Genomic DNA, 22161 nt, shown 5'->3' with positions numbered 1-22161 from the left:
CAAATAGCAATGGAGTATACCACATGGCAATCACTGCATAAAAACAATTGTAAGAGTACCACAGGCAGAAAGCATTATCCCCTGACAAGCATGGGCGAGCTGTGCAGAGAGCCCTGGCAGGTACTACAAACAGAATGTGCATGAGTAGCACAATCCCCCATGGCATATGTTGCAAGCATCATATGAAAGGAAGGTAATAGTCGAAAGGAAGGTAATAGTCAGTAAGCACTGCAGCTGAGCACACAAGCACCTCAACCTAATGTTCCACCCCCAGAAAACTGTAGCTACAATGGTATGAGGCACCACAGATAGGCAGTCATCAAGACCTGATCATCGTAACATGCACAACATGTACAAGAGGGAAGAATACGAATATACGTGTGTGTGCAGATGCACATACATATATACATAAATATGGTCTTTTACCACTTGAAAAATGAATGTAAATGAGTGGAAGAATGTTTTCCTCTAAAAAAAATTTTTTTTTTGCACTGGCAGTACTCCAAGGCTACATGTGACATGGGAGGTGATTCTGACGGTTCATGGGGACATGTAGTGCTGTGGTTGGAGATCAACCCCTAAGACACCTGTGTGTATAACATGGACACCATACCACGGAGCTATCTCTCTGACCCTGTTCTTCTTTTTATCCATAATGAGGGAGCATGAAAACAAGAGTGGGATGAGAAAAGAAATACACAAGAGATAGAGGGAAGAGATAAAAATATTTCATAACCTTAATATAATACAACTAGCATGCACTCTGATTTTTTTGTAGTTTGAAGAAGTAACTACTGCAAAAGGATTGTGTTAATTTTATTTCCTTAGGGAGGTAGGGGTAGTGGATTTATACAATGCATAAGTCCTGACAGTATTCAGATTACTTTTACAATTATATTTATATCTATTCCTTCACCAGGCCATAATGAGATAACTACAGAAAATTGGGAAGAACAATAACTCTCTGAAGATTTTATTTAGTTATTATTCAAGCATATTTTGTCCTTCATAAGGAAAGTAGACAGCAAGTCTGCTCATTACTGCACTCCTCAAGTTAAAAATTAGAAACATTTAGGGGCTGAGGGCAAGGTGTTGGATATGGAGTTCAAGAAGCTGGTGTGCAAGCCTCAGACCTAAGTTCAATTCCTTCACCACATGGTCCCTCGAGCACCAGGAAGATATGGCCCCGGTAGCCCCCAGTACCCCTGGGTCTGAGTACTGAAGTATGTGACCCAAACTGCTGGGCCACCATGAGCACTCCTTAGGAGATCATACGTTATATATAATCTTCAACATAAAGATAAAGTACAAGCTATTTAATTTGTTCCTAAGATGATAGCTTCCCATCTAATTATTGTGCTCTTTAATCATTTTCTTCTGAATAACTATCTTTGCAAATAGACAATAAATTATATATTGTAATACTTTCTCAGTGGATACAAGAACACCTCTTTGGTTTTGGATAATAAAGCAGTAGTTAAAGAAGTTGGTTGCGAAGTCTGTTACATGTTGTTAATGTGCAGAGTTGAGTGTTTTTCTAAAAGAAGGTGTTATGAAGTTCATGTTTCCTGTGAGTGTATTTAATGATCCAAGTAAGGAGTGTTTTGCTAATATAAAGTGTGTTACAAGTATGTATTAATAGTAATAATAAAACTAGTTTAAATTCACACTTTAAAATAGTAGTCTATTTGACACTGTAGAATATAAATTACTAGGGTGTTAGCTTTACTAAGTATAATATGAATGTTTTGGATTTTTTTATAATTTTCTATAATAAGTTAACAGAACTAAGCTGTAGGATCAGTAAGCTGAGACTAGTAACTGGAGCATTTTTACTGAAGATATGTTTGTCACTGTTATTTCCTAACAGTCAGATACCAGCCTCACTTTTTATTATAAAAGAATGTGTGTGCTCTAATCAGAAAAACTCCTTCAGAATTGACATGACTACTGTTTTCTAAACATTTATCTGGGAAAAGACTCTTGGTTCCCTGGAAAGAATGCCAGAAAACATAGTAGAGCATCAGAAGAGCTCAGTGGGCACCAAGGGACTCTACAAACAGGAAGTGAGGTGCCATAGAGATCATGTTGCCACAAACAAGGGGCAGGAAGATCAGTTCCTATAGACTAGTTATTGCAGCTTTTTATTTCCTACTATTTCCTATTTATCCCCCATATCCTAATGACAGTCATTCCCCTCCCACCCTTTTACAAACACGACCTGTAAGACAGCATTTCCAAAGGAAAACTGCTCTGAGATAAATGCACTGGGTTGTGACTTTAAGCTTCAATCTGCCACACGTGTAACATGGTTTATGTTACTGGATACAAGTCTTCTCAATATCTCTAAAACAAAAGCAGCAAAATCCCAAACTTTTAAATTTTAAATTTTAACCATAAACAATTAATGATCTTTATGTCTATTTGTTAATGTATGACACACATAAAGAATATAAAATAAGATTCTCCTCTTTTATTTCATGAATTAGTATAAACCACTTCCATCTATTTAAAAGACTATAGTTAACATGAGCATTTAAAATGACTAAGCAGATTGGCATTCAACACAAGCAGATGATATGGACTTGGTTTCAGCAAATTTAAACAATTCAGAGCATATTTTATAGAATGATAATAATAATAATAGCACTTGAGAATTGAAGCCTTAATTTTAAGTTCTCTGTACCAACAAAACTAGTGGATGTGCCACTTTTTGTGTGCTATTTTTTTCAAAAAGGAAATATGGCTTCATTTTCATTTATAAAAGAAAAAAGTTGAAAATTTGGTTTACTGATGCTAAGGTTTACAACCAATTGATACATTATGATCTAAGTAACAAAATTTAATTCCATAAAATTTGGTTTCGGAACAGTTTTTAATTCAACCTTTAGAAAATATGTTGGTTCCTGGGGCCGGAGCGATAGCACAGCGGGTAGGGCGTTTGCCTTGCACACAGCCGACCTGGATTCGATCCCCGGCATCCCATATGGTCCCCCAAGCACTGCCAGGACCAATTCCTGAGTGCAAAGCCAGGAGTAACCCCTGAGCATCGCTGAGTGTGACCCAAAAAGCAAAAAAAAAAAAAAGAAAAGAAAATATGTTGGTTCCTTACATTACTGTGGAATGAAATGCCCACTTAACATTAGGAGAAAGAAGAAAGGCACTAATATTATCTAAGAAATGGTAAGAGGACCAAATACAAATATACATGTAACAAACACACATGTACATACATGCAGAGACAGTGGAAAGAACATATCTACCCTTGAAATTATTATTAGAGAAAAAAAAGTAATAGGAGAGATGGAACAGGAAAAAAACCTAGCCTTATTCGAATTTTTACTTTGAAACTGTATACTTACATATTATTAAACAAAAGCATATCTTTAAAAGATAAATCCTTAATGATCAAAAGCAAAACTGACTTGGTTACTTAATCACACTGACAGAAATTATGTCAAGTAGTTTGAATGACAATAATTTGTCTTTATATCTTCATTGGCATATATACTAAGAACAACAAAACTGCAACAATAATATCTTAAAGTGGGTGCAGTAATATATCTGAGGTATGACTGATGATGTTAAATAAAAAAGGATATACTCCTAAACATGAACTATGTTTATGAAGTCAGGTTTTTCTTCTTTAAGCATTATTTTGTTTCATAACTGCTGAAAAGCCTAGAGAAATGGCCAATTAGTAGTGAAAAACATCCATGACTAGTAGATTACAGTCTTTGATTTCTTTTTCCCACAGGAAAAAGACACAGTTTATTGGAGAAATGGCTGCTTCCAGGTCTAGGACAGGAAAGTCTTACCATGAGTCTAGACTATGTCATAGAAAATAATATAGAAGAGACTCTAGACCACATATCAAAAGGACACAGAAACAGATTTAAGGATGTGCCCAGGGATCAAATGGAATAATTTGAGCACTAATAACAGATAGACCCATATCAAAAGTATTTTTAGTTGGCTCTTCTCCCTTGAACACATACCTGACTTGCTTATCTCGAAGTTTCTTTGTTTGCCCATTTCCTGGAGAAGCCCATGTGTGTTCTCTTCTGAACATGTAATGTACTTCACTCATACTCTTCCCTCACATCTAAGTAAGTTTCAATGAAAACTATCATGCTTTGGGGGCGGAGTGATAGTACAGTGGGTAGGGCATTTGCCTTCCATGCAGCTGCCACAGGTTAGATCCCTGGCATTCCATATGGTTCCCCAAGCACTGTGAGGAGTAATTTCCTGAGTACAGAGCCAGGAGTGACCCAAAAGAAAAAAAAAAAACACAACTTATGTTGCTTCACCATAAAAAAATACTTTCAGTTACTTGAAAAAAGAAAAAATAAAAACAATGCCTCACTACATTTAGAAGGCCCAAGAAAACGCATTTTGAAAAACAATGAGGAAAATAATAATGAAATAATAAATACATGGAATAAATGGAAAAGCTTGATCTTTTACCCAGTATTTTATACAAAGCATACCTTAAGGTAGGCAGAGATGATACAAGTACACTACAAGCAAACTAACAGAAAGATAGAGCTGCAAAAGACCGTCCTGCAACCTCTTAATCTCTAATGATACACAACAGCTAATCTAAATAAGCATTCTCAACCAATGGCTATCTGTCCTGTAGTGTATATCCAGAATATTCCAAGAGGAACACAAGTAAAAATTATGTAATTTGAAGGCCAAAGCAGTAGACTACAGGGCCAAAATGGTAGGACAGAGGAAAAAAGAAAGAAGGGAGGAGTCCATAGTCTGAAAAAGGCTGAAAAACACTGAATTCTAGAAAACAATTATATATACATGTATGTTTATACATATTTATGGCATATATATAATGGCAAAAATATTTGTGAGGGCAATTCACCTCACCATCTCTAAAGTATTCTTTATAAAATAATCTGTTCTAGTTTTCTTATAGCAAGGTCACCAAAAATACTCTAATCACTTCTCCCAACCTATGTTTTCCATTTTTCTTACTTTGATAGTGTTCTATTCCTTAAAGCCCAGTGATTCATTTTAATAACTGTGAAAGAAGCAGAGAACTTATTTTGAACCCACTAGAACTATTTGTTCCACCAGCTACACACATATTTAACATGCTCTGGGTGAATTTTAGTTCTATTTTTAAGATTTTATATGCAGGGAACTATATGGATGACCACAATTTTCATTTGCTATGCATCCAATCTAATCTACTTTTGGGTACGTGTAATTAATGATAAGAGAATGCAAGTCTGGTATATAATACTTGCTAGTCAAGTGAGCAATAAGCAACTGCAAAGTTCCCTAGCGGCTATTTTTCTGTATCTCATCATGAGGAAGCTAAAGCATATGTTAGATGTTAGCCTGGGTGGACACAAATGTGTCCTATTTATTCAAGGTTTCCTTTGAAGCCACAGTTTATAAGTTTTCTTTCTTAGGGGTATGTGTCAAACTTCATTTAGCATTAGCTGGTATCCAGATATACTGAGTAGCAAAAAGGCAGCATTAGGGAACAACATCAACCAAAGAAGCCCCCATCGCTGTATGACCAATGATGTCAGTTTCATTTATGTAACAGAAAGTAAAAAGAAAAATACAATGGAAGAGCTGACAGGAGGAAATCAAGATGAAACTATTCATCTAATTTATTAGTGTAAAACTGTATATGGACATGAAAATTATCAAGAACAGACATTTTAAAAATCAATGCCTAAGAGGTCTATAATTTTAACATGGCATTTTTTTTAACTCCTACAATTTAAGGATCATGAGCTTACCTAGAGTATATCTAAATACACAGTATTTCCTTTCTTCTAAACATGATTTGTAAAATTTTCTGAAAAAAAAAATCTGCAAATTTAAAGTACTTAGAAGGATATTTGTCGAACTGATACTTCACTTTGGGATATTTTTATAAAATATAAAAATATGATGGACTAAAAGATTACCATGAAACTGGTCCCCCAGAAAAGATTATTTGTTTTACACATATAAAGTCACTTTATATTAGTTCATTTAAACTTAAAACTCAGGGGCCAGAGCAATAGTACAGCAGGTAGGGCATTTGCCTTGCATGAGGCTAACCTGGGTTTGATCCCTGGCATCCTATATGGTAATCCGAGCACCACCAGGAGTAATTCCTGAGTGCAGAGCCAGGACTAAACCCTGAGCATCGCTGGGTGTGACCCCCCAAAAAAGACCAAAAAAAAAAAAAAGACCCTCCTCTGTGGGAACCAGTAGGGCTCAATAAACCTAAATAACCTAAATTCCTGTATGTGCAAAGACAAGAATCAAACTCTACTGAGTTTGTAACTGTAAGTCATCTACTACCATATTGTCTCAAGTACCATATAATATTTTCTAAAGCAGTTTTCAAGTATGACTGTAATACATAATTGAGTCTAGTGATCATGCCATTTTCAATAGTTTTTCCAATTCATCTCTATTGATTAGTTTTACTTCTTAGTTCATTCACTTTCAGTGCTGTGTTTTACTCATGTGAATAACAGATTATTTATGCGTTTTCTCCTTGGTATATGGCTGATTATTTCCATCTTTGAAACAATACTTAGTACACTGCAGCAAAGTTCCTTATATATATCTTCTGGTACACAGATGCAAGTGTTTCTTTGAAACACAAGCTGACTAGTATCATTATTCCTCACAGATCTGTGCGTGATCCACCATACTACACTGTCTTATTGTTTTTACAAAGTGTTTTTTAACAACTAATAGAATATATCATATTATTTTTTATGATGTTTAGAAACAAAGGAAAAATTTTTAAAGGGAGAAAGTCAATTTAGTTTGAAATAGCTATTTCTAGATAAAAGAAGATGACATGAAGGGGCTGGAGCGATAGCACAGCAGGTAGGGCATTTGCCTTGCACGCGGCCGACCCAGGTTCGATTCCCAGCATCCAATATGGGCCCCTGAGCACCGCGAGGAGTTGTTCCTGAGTGCAGAGCCAGAAGGAATCCCTGTGCATCGCCAGGTGTGACCCAACAAGTGAAAAAAAAAAAAAAAGATGATAAAGTGAAAAGAAAGCCACAGTTCTGAAATCACAAACAGATTCATAATGCTCACCTTTTGGGCATTATGGTTTGCAATTCAGATACTGAAATAAATTTTTTTAACTAAATGCTTTTGATATAAGTTGCCAAATTATGAGATCCCTAAGGTAATATTTCCCCTTTGCTGATAATATTAGCTTTCAGACTCTTCTAAAAGTCATGTTTCCTTTGGCAAGGAAATTTTTCCTCTCACCAAATATATCTGTCTTGAAAACATTCAAATTAATTATCAAAATTATTTAAACTTTACGTGTTAACTTTTGTACTATAGATATTAGAGCCATATATAAAAACATGAATGCAAGAAATTTTACAAAAATAGATATAACATGATTTTTCGATAACATACCAAACTTACAAGAATTGTGCATATCTGTAAGAAAGATAAAACCAAATTTGAATAATTACATTGCTATTCTGTTTGCAAATCCACAGTGTTCATTTTTTCAACCTACTTCTACTCATCTGTAGAAAATAATGTGTCTGTAAAACTTCATATAGGTAACAATTAATTGAATAATTGCAGTTTGCAGAGACACCATTCTTTGAGTCTAACTTATGTTCCAGAGACTCAGTGGATAAACAAAAATGAAAACATAAAACTAGGGAAAAAGCATACTAATAGGGTAATAGATTTTTTTTTTTAGCTTTCACAGTAGAAAAAAATCAAGACTTTAAAAGACTTGTCTTTAGCCCAGGTTTCTTTTTATTAAAGTGTGCGATTGCAGGTGCATGCCTAAAGGAGTAATAGTTTGTTCCTTACAAAGAGTCTAGAAGATTCTACAATATGCCTTTTTGCTAAAGGCATTGTTCCCCAAAGCACACAGCTAACTGCATCTCCTGCTGTACCTGTAACAATTTAATTGTATGAGTCAGCCTAGTCAAGCATCTTCAGCTCATGACTGGGAGACATGAAATTCATTGTCATTATTGTCCCTGTCATTTTGGATCATTATATCCTGCTGCAGAATTTTTCTCACTTCAGTGCATTTTTACCTCCAGAAGCCAAGGATTATAGCTAAGGTTGGGGAGGGGGCAGGACCGTGAACTACATTTACCTCAGGGGAGCCAGAGATTAAATTGGCTTTGCTTTCTCACGAGCTGAATTCATCTATTTGTATGCTGTGAGTTTTAGATTGAAATAAATATGAATATTCGAGTGAAACCTGGACTTTAATTCTCCCTTTGAAACATGGATATAACCAACTTTTATTTACATTGGGAAAGCCAATGTAATTTCTTATAGGTTGCCATTTTCATATGTGCATAAGGAATACTTAAGGGCATTACTGAGTGTGTAATAACATCTCTCTGTCAATGCTTTGACTCTGAGAAAGAATTTAAGGCTGTAAGTTTTTCTCTGGTTTCATTTTATAGAAGCCTCATGAAGGTATTTAATGGTTTCAAGTATTTAATGATTTTCAACGATACCTCATTTGCTATGCAGTGGACTGGATGACTAGAGTCCAACAAGAATGGAACCAAGATGTAGATGTATCCTGAGAACAAGATAATTCAAGTTGATAGAGGAAGACAAAGAAAGTTTTGGAGAAAACTGGCTGGTCATCAACAGCTAGTTCATATAAACTCATATCCTGCCAAATCTCCAATCCTGTCACTCATAAAGACTTCCTGATGGACCAGGAGAATCCAACCAGTCTCCATCCCCTCTACCTGGTAACTGCACTTTGAGTGGCAACAATCATGGTCCGGTTGCAGCTGTTGGCCTTTTGGTAAGAGGTGGCAGACAGAAGCGTGGGGAGATAGTAAACACAGACAAGTCTCTGAGAAAACTCACAAGTTGATTCTTCCTTGTCTCAAACAGAAAGAAAGTATAACCTTATATGTCACTTCCTATCCAAGGTTCATTTCATATGAGTTTTACTGAGAAATTTGACATTTACTTTGCAGTGAAAAGTATGTGTGGGTTTGTTTTGCAGCAGTTAACAACAAAATAGGATGATGGATCTTACCCATGCCAGGCTCAGAATAGCTACTATAATTACTACATTTTTAAAGTATGTGGGATTTATTACTTCTATGGAATTTTTTGGATAAATATATTTTGTCTTCATAAGATGCAGTTTCTATTACAATTAATTTAACATGAACTGTTCTTATGAGAATTTTTTTTTTTTACTTATACATTGTATGCTTTAGATATGCCCTCTTACAGCCAGACCTGACACCTCAGCACCAAAGGAATCTTTTCGTGAATACTGGTCCAAACTAAGGACTCTGCTTGATAACTAGGTTTTATTTTCATACTATTATATTTCACTTTTCACTATTGCTGAGGTAACTGTATACTACACTACGGGTTCGATTCCTCCGTCCTTATGTGGTGCTGTTTGGGCTGGTGGTACCAGGAGTCTGTGGGCTCACAATTGTTGGTGTTGGGGTAGAGTAAGGGAAAGATGTGGTTTTGGGGATCAAACTGAGGCCCCATACTTTTGAGACACCACCCTTTTGATATCCCCAGTTCCAATAATTATGGTTGAGGATAAATAAAGAAATATATTGCAAGCAGCACAAAGGCATTTTGAAATCATTTGGGTGCCTACTGCTATAGTCTCATACTGGTTATTTATAAAAGAAAATAGTAATAATCTCTTGTTAAGGATTATCTTGGTGCATTCTCTGCTGCCTATATCACAACCTCTGCAGCACATTCTCCCTTACTCTTTCTTGTCTCTTTCTATTTTTTACCTTTTTTGAAAAAGAAGGAAGGGAGGGAGGGAGGGAGGGAGGGAGGCTGAAAGGAAGGCAGGAAAGAAGGGAGGGAGGGAGGGAGGGAGGGCTTCTCTTATAAATTAGAGTGGCTTGCCCTCACATACAATGGTTAATGTTCAGTATTTTATCTTACCTGTTAAACTGTGGTTACAAGATAAAGTTATTTTTTCTGATCAAAATGCAAGGCATCCTTCCTCTCTCTGAGCACTCATTTATTGCATTAAGTTCCTTAACCTATGTGCTCCTTTCTATCTTATTTCTATGTTGAGCTTTAAAGTGACTATCACAGCATTAGGCAAAACAGGAGCTGCCCTATGTGTGAACACAGTGGTGAAACCATAGAACTACACGCTCTTTCACATTCTGGTTTTGCTTCAAGTATGACAGAGTTGAACCTTTTCCATTTTAGAAGAGGGCTTGAAGAAAAGAAGTTACAACTATCTTTATTCCATTTTACTGGAGATTTCCCATTTTAGAATCAATTTGCAAATATCATTTTAAAACTAATGATTTTAATTTTTTTTCAATAATGTTTTGCTAAACTAATAATTTTAGTCAATAAGAAGTCATAAAAAAACTGTCAAGGGGCTGGAGCAATAGCACAATGGTTAGGGTGTTGAGGCCGACCCGGTTCAATTCCCAGCATCCCATATGGTCCCCTGAGCACCACCAGGGGTAATTCCTGAGTGCAAAGCCAGAAGTAACCCCTGTGCATCACCAGGTGTGACCCAAAAAGAAAAAAAAACCTTATCTAAATAAAAGAAAGATTTCTTCCTCTTGATTTTAATATGATAATACTTCTGGGGTTTTATATATATATATATATATATATATATGTGTGTGTGTGTGTATATATAAAATACTAGGAATATACTGTTTAATAATGTCAAACAAACAATACAGAATATCACAAATTCAGATACAACACCTACCAATACTACTCTTAAGGAAACTCAGATAGGCACAAAAATAAGAATAAATGCAAGTATTTAGTGTTCAAAACATCAAGTGGAAAGGAAATGGCCATATATTTGAGAGGGAGATATGGAAAGGGATAATAATAGACCAAGGGCACAAACACTTCCATATCTGGATTAACATTAAGGATCTGATGTAGCAGAAAGCAAAGTCATAAAGTTGTCCTTTAAAATGTGGGCTTAGACAAGAATACTGCAAATCTCCTTAAATGCTCACCTCTTGGAGTTTAGATGCCGATAGGCACTGAAAAAGTATAATTTTTTCCTATTTAAAACATTCAAAAACTAAAAGAATTTTTAAAACTAAGTTTTTTAAAGCTTGAAATGTTTATCCAATACCCTTATTATTTTTCTAGTGCTGTTTTACCTAGAATGTTTTTTTGAGCTTCTCCCTCGTGCCCTTCTACACAGAGACACTTTGCATTCATCCATGAAGGTCTGCTAAATTGATTCCCTCATATAACCAAATTGATTCAAAAACTAACACGAAGAAGAAACAAAGGTGGGACCGGGCCTTGAGGATATCCTATACTAAGAAGTAGAAACATCAAAGGCTACTGAGAAAATAAAACAAAAATGTTTCTTCATACTAAAAGATATCTAACACTAAATATCAAAGACCCCATAATGTTTTATTTTTTTAAGGGAAAAAAAATCTTGGGCTAGACAGTCTAAGTCGTCTTTTGTGTTATCAAAGTTCTAGACTTTTAAAACACAGTTCTTTTTTACCAGCTGTTTCCTCACAGATATCCTCAACTATTTTCCATTTCCATGAGACTTTAAAGTGTCAGAAAAGCTCACAAATGGCTCTTGCTATTTTGTTTTGTACTTTGGTCATCTGGGGATGATTAAGTATTTTGTTCTTTTTTAAAAATAACTTGGAAATACATAATGGATATGTGTCAAATATATACTAGAATTATATACTGGAATTCCACTTAAAATTTCTAATACTTAACAACAATGAAATAAGCAATAAAAACGGAAGGTTTCACTTAACAGATGCAATGTTCATAAACCTTCATCACATAAATTATAATTTGAAAAACTGTTTTCTGTGCAAAACACAAATGTGTCAATTTCAGCCTAGGGAGCATTTTTCCCTATGTTCATAACTCCTTAAAAATAGGGGTTTAATCTAGAAAAACTAACAGATCTCAGCTGCTTTCAACATTATACTATATTCACAAGACAGGTATTCACTACAAATATATAATAAATGAAATGGCAAAAGAGTGTGGTTCAAATTCATGATGAAAAATTGGCCAAACCAACCATGAGCAACAAAGAAGAAATCAAAGAATTGAATATGCAAATACTAAAAATATTAAAAACAAAATACTATGAGGAGTTTCTAGGCTACTATTAGAGGTTTTCAATGTGCATGAAGTGCCCTTGTGTGTTGCATAAAATGATTACTAAAAGTATATAAGCAATCTCAACAAGAATATAGTGAGTACATATATATGTATACATACATATATATGTATATATGTATATGTATATATATGTACATGGATACATACATTACACATGTATGTATATAGTCATTAGTGAGAGAAAGATATCTTGTGAAAATAAAATCGCATACCATCATAGTAGACAATTGCTCCTACTAGCTTGTCCTTCTGGAGCATTGGGAAATGTTCAAGGGCTCTGGATTTGCTGAGGACATAGCTGCTCTTCAGGCAATTACTTCCTGCAACCAGATCATATAGCTTGATTCCTACCCAGTAGTAAGGTAGCTGCCACCACCTACAACATAGAGAGAATTTTTCTTCAGACACAGACCACAGTATAATTGTATGTCACTTTAAGTTTCAAGATACTTTAAAAAAAAAAAAAGCAAAGAATATCTGAATATGCGCTGCAAAAAATAAAGAGAAGAATCATGTGATTGTTTATGACACCTGCCTAGAGGAACTATTATTTAAATAAATGAAATCAGAGAGACCCTAAATAAATCATCTCCAAGGCAAGGTTCTCAACTTAGCTGCATATTATAAAACTCTGGGGAGAATCAAAAATAGTTTTCAGGGTCTCATGTGTATAGAGATTGATTTAACTACATAAAAGACTAAGTTACTCTATCCAGAATAGAAAATCACTAATTTAAATTTTCGTTAGAAACGTACACAAAAATATGGATAAAAATTATAAAACATGTTTGTTTCTAGACCCCAAATCTCAGGTGGCTAATAGTAACACAATCTGCTTTTCCAGATCATCACTAATACAACACAAGGCACTGTCATATATAGAGCTCTAGTAACATGAGAACATTAGTTTTTCTAATTCAAAATCTGACATCTCTATATCAGATTTTAGTTTTCATTAACTCAGAAACCAAAATAACTCAAGATGATTTCATTTTAAAGTTGACACCTGTTAGTTTCAGATTTTGCAACAAGATACTTTGGGGCAGTCATTTTAGTCCACAGCTGACCGTCCTATAATCCCCAAGGCAAACTCAGCTGTTCCTCGATATGCTCCCAGAAAACTGGAGAAACTACTAACTATAAATACAGAATGCAAAACCTGGCCTCAAAATCTAGCCTCATAGATCGGTAAAAGAGTTTTTTAAAAAAAAGAAATCCATACTTTCAAATACAACAAAGGAAAATATCTGAAAAAGACTCAAGATTAGGACCGATTAAAACTCCATTAAGAAATGCACCTTGAGGGACCATACCCATTAACACTGTGTTGTTCTATTGACCTCAGATAAACAAACAGTATCAAGATGATATCAAAGGCTTACTTATAAATTGGAAGCATTATAGGCAATGGAGCTGATAAATGGGGAGCAATTTCTAGTAGGTTGGCACGCTCGTGAAGGGCTTCTTTTACCATCCTATACTGAAAAGCAAAACAGAGAAAATTAGTTTGGCAGTAACAGATCATAATATTTTCAAATGGCAAATAGACACCCTGCCAACTGATTGATACACAGAAACCTCTCTACCTCTGAGCGAGGATAGCTCCCTCCTAATCAAATTTCTAATAATACATCATGCTGTCAACCTGAAAGATTTTTTAGAAACCTTAACTGTATTTGCATAGGAGAAAAACATGCTGTCAGAGTTCCCAGGTGTAAGATATTTTCCTGACTTCAGTTGCAGGATTATTGTAACAATTTATCTTGCATTCTCTGTATTGTCTCCTTTCTCATTCCCCCATAATATTTTCTCATGTAAGAGATAACAGATTACTTAAACCCACAATAAGCATTCCCTTCATGCTTCCACTAGCTCATCAGAGATGATATTCAGGAGTTTCAGAGTGTTTTGTAGATTATAAAAAAAAAAGCTTTTTTCTTAACTCCTTTAGTTCTCATTAGGTCGCACAGAAGGGCCAGCAATACAATTAGAATACTAATTTTACAAATGAGAAGCAGGAAGCTAATAGAAGTTGAATACATAAGCTGGAACACATCACGAGTTGTCTAATTCAAACTCTTCTGCTCTTTTCTTTGCATCCATCATGATGCCGAAGACACTTATAGAAAGAGGACAGATCCAAAAACGACAATGTCAAGTTAGTGCTGCTGTGTTTTTCCTGTATGAAAAGCTGATAGAGAATTCAACTGATATTTTTTCCCCCTCTAGGAAATGTCATCTTGCCCACTGCCTTGGCAGTTTCCAAATGATGGCAGACTGGACACAATAAAATGTGACCAAAGGAAAACATGACTCAGCTCATCTTTTTTCTTCAGATGCCAGTGACAAGATGAATGCATGACTGTGGTTGCAGTTAGAAGGATCAATTTAATACTCTCCCAGCACTACAACACAACTCCCTTGGAGCGGCTTGGAAAAGTTATTTGGTGGTCATTGGCAAAGGGAAAAAAAAATCACAATTGTTAAACGGCAACACATCTATAAGTGATTGTCTAAGTCTGCTATTTTGCTATGTCTATGAAGAAAATGCCCCTGAAAATCCATAGACATAATATTACAGGGTAGTGGTGGCACACTGCTCCTGAAAAAAAAAACTAGCAGAATATACTCAATCAGGATTTTCAACAGTAAAAAACTGTTTAAAGCCATTTAAAAAAAGAAAAAAAATGATTTAATTATGTGGAAAAAAGCAAGCACAGCCGCAATTTTTTTGTTTAACAACCAGAATACATAATTACCTGCTCCAAATCCAACTTCATGATGGCCTTCTGAAGATATCTCACACCACCATGGATCAATTTAGTGCTTCTGCTGCTGGTCCCTGATGAGAAATCATCTCTTTCTACAAGGGCTGTTTTCAGTCCTGTGTAACCAGAAAACCAAATTAACTTCTTAAATTACACAATTTGTATGTAATTCATTAAAGACACTTCTCCAGGGTAGAGACAATCACAAGAAAAATTACTCTGAACATGTATAAATTTGTATTCAAAGTGCAGAACACTGTCTATATTATAATGAAGAGATTTTATCTCTTCCTGAGGGAAAAGTCAAACTAGAACTAGAAGCATATTAAACTGTGAATGAATCACAACTAAAAAATATTAGACTACAATTTCAAAGCAGTAACATACTCTGGAGTCTTTAGAAGGTCAAAGGAGAGTGAGACATCCATCTTTACTCGTGTAGATTTAATTCGGTATTATTATGAAGCATTCTGGAACTCACATTCATCACTCACTATAGGAATCCAGAGATGCTCCAAATCCTGATTCAGTCTACACTCAGATGTCAATAAACCTAGAATAAGTTTCTTATATACTATCTCTTTTTCTAGAGTGGTATTTTATGATAGGCATAAAATAAGGAAAGAGATCAAAGATATCAAAAGAGAAAAAAAAAGAGAATAATCTTTGATATTGAGAAGTATCAGGAAAATTTATAGGCTAATTTAACATAGATACACAAAAGGAAAGAAAAATACAAGCCAAGACAGATGAAGGCATTGCAAATGACCCATACGTATAGGAAATAAAATATCTTGGTAAAGGTAAGACAAAGATAAGTAAGCTCTAGAAGTTATCTCTCTCCCTTCCCCAACCTGCATCTTTCCTTTGAGCACTTGAGGAAATGAAATTTTGGGATTTTTTCTTGTAGAGGCATGAAATCCACTAGGGAAAAAAAATCTACAAATTTTGGGGGCTGAAGCTATAGCACAACAGGTAAGATGTTTGCCTTGCACGTGGCCAACCTGGGTTCGATTCCCAGCATCCCATGTGGTCCCCCGAGTACTGCCAGGCGTAATTCCTGAGTGCAGAGCCAGGAGTAACCCTTGTGCATTGCCAGGTGTGATCCAAAAAGGAAAAAATACATACAAATATTGGGATTTAGGGATAATCCAAAATTTAAAAAAATAAGATCCAAAATATACATCAGTATCAAGTCATGAGGAATATTTCATGCACTGCCTTGACTCTTGGGAGATGTGAGAATGTCAAAGAACCCAATTACAATGAGAATATGTAACTAGAGCAGTTTGGGCTCACAAAGCTCATATAAGAGAACCTGTGCATGTATTCAGTTCAGGGCCATTTATTACATTTAATACCAAAGGGTCGTTTTTATAACTTTTAACAGTTTAAATATCGTGCCCAAATGTCATCATAAAATCAGGACAGTTCCCTTGACACAAAAAGAAAAAATATTTGGAAGCTGTGAGGAGAAAAGTATAGAGAACTTTAATTCCAGGACAAAACCTACTAATTTTCTACCTAATTAGAAAAATATCACAGATATTAAAGGCATGATAGACTCAGGTAATTATTTTAAAGCATTTATGATAAAGGAAGATCTATGAAGTTTTTAACTATAAAAGCCCTAGCAATCCTCAGGAAATTTAGTAAATATAGTCTATATTAGTAAATGTAGTATATATATTAAATGTAGTATATATTAACACATACATACATACACAGGTGAGAAAGTTCAACTGGCTGAGCACTTGCATTGCATGTGGGAAATTGGTTTTAATCCCAAACACTTCTAGGAGGAACCCCCAAACATAGATCTGGGAATAGCACCTGCGCACTACCAGACATGGCAAATCCCCTCCACACAAACACACACAAATACATCAAGTTAGTATATATATTGGCACATGCCTAATTTACTTCTAATATCAATATTTTGCCTGGTAGACCCTCAATATTTATATGTGTGATATTTTTATCTATCTCTTGTCTGTATATGTATATATATTAGGCAAAATATTGATATTAGAAATTAATTAGGCACATACCAAGCTATTAGCTACCAGAGAGTCATGTAACAAAGCTCAGCAGTTTTAGAGGCACTATATCTGAAATTACATCACAGAACACATCTGGTTAGAAGTTAAACTCAGGGACCCAATAACAGTACTGCAAGTAGGGCATTTGCCTTGCATGTGGTCAATCCATATTCAATCCCCAGCATTTCATAAAGTCTCCCAGTACCCCCAGGAGTAATTCCTTAATGCAGAACCAGGAATAAGCTTTGAGTATCACCGGGTGTGGGTCCCCCCGTAAAAAAAAAAGAAGATAAACTCAAACTTGTGTAATCAAGATTGTATTTGCAATCTCTTAAGAATGCACCAACGTTATAAGCTACATCATCTTCAGTTACTATGTCCAACACAGAATTCTTCCAGAATCAAAATAGACGTTTTTTTCTTCAACTAAAGATCAAATGAAGAAGCTAACTTTCAAGTAGCATTTAAGAGATAGACTATTTAAATATACCTCTATTTCTATCTTGCAATCAGTCATTGCATCAAGATAATTATACCAGGACAGGCTGAGATGGGAGTCAGAGAGAGGATAGGAAGTTTTTTAAAAACTCCTGAAAAGGGCTAGAGAGATGGTTCAGCAGGTAGGGCCCTTGCCTTTCATGCTACCAAAGCAGGTTTGATCCCGGACACCCCATGTGGACCCCTAACTACCACCAGGAGTGATCCATGAGCACAGAGATGGGAGTAAGCCCTTAGCAGTGCCGAGTATGGCCTTAGAAACAAAAGAACAAGCAAAAAGAAGCTTCTCACTCAGACCATGGCTTCCCCTGGCAATGCCAAATAGATCCATGCAGTCTGCAGTAGAAACACATCATAGTGTCCGGGAATCCTCATCACTCTCCAAGAATCCTCATCCTTCATGCCATGTGTGTTAGGCTGAGAGCCTTGATTTTAATGACTCAAGTATAGCACAGCAATAGCAGGTCACTTTTGTGTTTAGGTTCCTCTCTCAGTTACCAACATTCTCTCCAGCTTGCTCAGAAGAAGCATGCTGTCATATGTTCTGAATCAAGGAACCAAGGGAAGTCCCATGGTCAACAGGTTGTGAGAAAAAGGTCGTTTGTGAGGAACTGCCACGGCTCTGGCATGAGCTGTTAGCAAGCAGCTAGTGGCTATAAATCAGCAAAAGTGACACCTAAACTTCTAGCTCAAAGGAACTGTGGAATAACATGTTAGGGGGCAGTTTATCTATGGCACAATTCCTTGGGTGGACAATAAAAATGGAGTCAAGCAGTGGTTCCTAACATATCTGGAAATGGGACCTTAAGAAAAGGCTAAGTCTGTGAGGCATAAGTAATCAAGGTGAGTGGAGAGAAAGAAGGAGATGACCTGTATGAAGATTACTTAAGCAAGAGGCAAGGCCGATGCTTGAAATGGTTCTGCTTAAGGGACCGGAGGGGCAAAATAAAGAATACCCAGTGGGAAAAGTAGTGGAAGACAGGTCACAAATGATCACCAACACTTGTCCTATGGACTTTGTTTCTCACACGTTGATATCAGAATCTGATCTCCTTACAAGGAAAATGCCCCTATGAACATGACCGGAAATCTTGGGTCCATTTCAAGATGTTAATGCCTCATTAGAAAGCTATAAGATTTGGTATCAAACTTGGTAAGCCTGAACTTAAACATCACACTCCAGTATACATTCTCCATTTGGAGAATCAAGGGAGTGCAAGTTGTTGGGTTGAGTTGGGTTTTTTATCATTATGTAAAAAAGAATAACACTTGAATTATCTCCCAGAGGCTTTCAGATATTGTTTTGAAAAATACCATTGTGTCTCTAAGAAACCACTCAAACATTTTTAGCTAAAAAAAAAAATTTTTAGAAAGATTTCTAAAGATTTAGAAAGATTTCTCTGAGGATGGAGGTTCAAGAGAGAAGATGAGAAGCTGAAAAGAGCTTGAAGTAAGAAACCATTCAGGGAAAGAGAACACAGTAAGAGTTGGGGTTGTGCAGATCTCAGCCTCACAGAGAGAAGATAAAACTCAAGAGTGACATGAAGAGAGTTTTATGGGCTTGTGTTGTCAGGGTTGGTTAATTTTTTTTCTTTCCCAAATGGACACAGTGTGAGGCAGGAACTACTCTAAGAATTAGCAAGCCATCTCGGGGATATTTCAGGATATTCAAGTGAGAGCTAACACTTTAAAGCCTCGAAATGGCTTTTGCAAGTACTGGACATTTTAAAAAGTTATTCACATCTAGTTATGTGAGAACCTATACTGAATACCAACAAAAGTTAAAATAGGCTTCTCTGTCAAGTCAACCTGATTTTTTTTCTGCCCCATTATTTTCAGTATCATACATCATACTACCTGCCAGAATTTCTGATAAGAAGTAATTCTACTCTCCTCCCCAAGCAAAACACATGAGAATTTAGTCTCCAAGGTTATAGGCAAAATGACATATATTAAAGTAGTTGGTAACCTTAAAGTATCATCAGAAGTTTTTAATGTCACAAAAAAGTGTGTGTATATATATGCACATATATATTTTTTTCCGAAGCAGGAATATATTTTTGCACTTTTTTGTGTGTTGCCTTATATAAATTGTTCTGAATTTCTTTTTTTTTTTATAAAAACAAAGAAGGAAAAAGTAAAAAATCAACCATTATTAGAAGTTATAACCACTTCTCATATGTATACGTATGTTTGTATTATTGTTGTCTGCTGTTTTAGGGACACAACAGTGATGCTCAGGGTATACTCAGTCCGGTACTTATGGGACCATGTGGTGTCCAGGGACACTGTAGACAATGCATGCGCTCCATTCTTTTCAGCTATCCCTCTGGCCCTCAAAAATGTATCTTTAACCATCTACAACAAAGACAATCTTAAAAAGTTTAACCTTAAAATGATTAGTTATAAGGTATACATGGATCAAGCTATCAAATATATTACTTGCTTTTTCAAAGCTCTCAAAAATTCAAACTTCTAAACAAACAAACAAAAAATCAAACTTCTCTAAAATCAAGGAATGGAACAGATAAAACCAATCCAAACCTTGCCCTTGGGTTCAGATCACAGAACAGAGGTATTAAGGGTTGGGAGAGGATGACACATAAGGTACAAAAAGGGTAGAAGGGGCCCAAGAGACAGAGTTGGAAGAATCTCAGCTCATTGGTAGTAGAGTATAACAGTTACCCCTGAAGAGGTGCAACAGAGTTCTCCAGACAGATAATAATGGTGTAAACTATGATTACCTCAATTTTATAAAAGAAGCAATAGCACAGCTGACTGGACTGGGGCAACAGCACAGGAGGTAGGGCATTTGCCTTGCATGCGGCCGACCCAGGTTTAATTCCTCTGTCCCTCTCGAAGAACCAGGCAAGCTACCGAGAGTATCCTGTCCACAGAGCAGAGCCTGGCAAGCTACCCATGGCTATTCAATATGCCAAAAACAGTAACAACAAGTCTCACAATGAAGATGTTACTGGTGCCCATTCGAGCAAATGAACAACGGGACGACAGTACTACAGTGCTACTTTAAAAGAAGAGAGAAAATACAAACTGTTCTTCTCAAAGAAGACAGTCTTAAGTTTAGAGCTTAATTTTAATCAAAGAGGTGAACAAACTCATCATTTTATCTTCTGAAAGAGATTTAAACAGTATTTTATATAATATTCTATGCAAACCTTTTGTTTTTAGGTAAAATAATTAATTTGGAAAAACAAAATTAATGTACCCAGGCTTTAAGCAACTTTTCACAGCTGTGAATTTGAGAAAGTGGAGACAATCCTTCCTCTGAAGCAAAAGAATGACCTCCCACAAGTCAGGCAATGAAGAGTTGGCCTCTCTATGTGTTGGGAATAATTTGCTAAACTAAGCAAGTTGGACTGTTTTCTTTTCTTTGGGGTAGGTTTCTCTTTGTTTGTTTTTGTTTTGTTTTTAATGAAAAGTAGTAAACTCTAGCACTATTGAGATGATTCAAGTTTTTTATATTTTTATTATTGATTCCTTTCAGCACAAAAATATTTGATGGCAGTAGTGGAGTATTTATAATTGTAGTAAAATTGCTCTGAAAAGTATAGGTAGAAGAAAGATTAGAGTCAAGAAAAGTCAATTTGAAATTTATTTCTGAATCATCTTCAGCCCATCTTTTAGCAAGTTAACACTCTATCTTTTAGGTGGGGTGTTGGGTATAAATTAAATAAATACATTTCTTTACAGTTTTGCCTTTTCTGACCTGAGTGAGAAAACACTTCTAACTAAACTACCTCATAGCTCAAGACAGTTGGATGAATATAGAAGGATAATTACCATTTAAGGGGAGGAATGGTACGACATTTAATGTTCACAACACGAAAGAGAACAGAAGTATATTTTAATACCTTTTACTGATTATCTTATTATGCATGAAAACATGCTCAATATAATAAATGCAGAGATGTAAAGAGAACAAAATAAAACTCTCCTGTAATCACACCACTTGGAGATAACCACAGTTGACATTTGAGTGTTTAAATGTTCACATTTTTTATGCATGTATATAATCACTTACGTACATTTGTATAAAAATAGGATCTCTATTTCATTTATACTTTTTAATTTATATTATTTAATGTAAACATCACTCAATTCAATATTCTTTATAATTTTGTTTTTGATGTGGGGATAGCATATTAACAAATTATAATAATTTATTTAACTCTATTTGTGAATGTTTAGTTTTTCCCTACTTTCACTATCACAATACTGCAAGATTATATTTTTATTTTAAACTCCACTTTTAATTATCCTGTTAGAATAAATTCTCAGAAATAGCAGTCTAAAATTATTTAAACAATTTTCAAAGGAAGGAGAGAAACTAATTGATTTGATATAAAAATGAAAAACATCAAGATAAAAATACACATGTCAAAAAGATTTAAGTTACTTTGTACATTAGTACCCCTAAGCATAGGTATTAAAACCAAATGTTGGGTGGGGAAAAAAAAAAAGCCTGTACTTCAAAGAAAGAAATGTTTATCTTTCTTTTAAAATGTTTTGGGTACTTATCTCTGGATTTCAAAAAGCCATTAATAAAGGTGACTAAACCAAAGGCTGAACATTTTATAGAGGATCAACTTCTCTAAAAACCAACACTCATGTAACACTACTAAGTAATTCTGTCTTATCAGTTTACACAATCAGAATAATATGCCTTAGTCTAG

At 35.3% G+C, this 22161-nt stretch overlaps 1 protein-coding gene across 3 annotated transcripts in view; it reads right to left on the bottom strand.

Annotated features, from left to right (window-relative positions):
• The window catches only part of GPD2 (glycerol-3-phosphate dehydrogenase 2), a 172266-nt gene that overhangs the window by 66293 nt on the left and 83812 nt on the right, over positions 1-22161 (bottom strand). For all 3 annotated transcript variants that reach the window (XM_055121701.1, XM_055121700.1, XM_055121702.1), the window contains exons 4-6: positions 14919-15043; positions 13542-13639; positions 12372-12535 (exon numbers count right to left, since the gene is read on the bottom strand). In XM_055121701.1, the coding sequence (XP_054977676.1) occupies positions 12372-12535; positions 13542-13639; positions 14919-15043 (387 nt within the window). The remainder of the gene's footprint in view (positions 1-12371; positions 12536-13541; positions 13640-14918; positions 15044-22161) is intronic.

The sequence above is a fragment of the Sorex araneus genome, chromosome X (genome assembly GCF_027595985.1).
Source record: "Sorex araneus isolate mSorAra2 chromosome X, mSorAra2.pri, whole genome shotgun sequence".
Taxonomy (NCBI): domain Eukaryota; kingdom Metazoa; phylum Chordata; class Mammalia; order Eulipotyphla; family Soricidae; genus Sorex; species Sorex araneus.
This window is presented reverse-complemented; position numbering and strand designations above follow the sequence as displayed.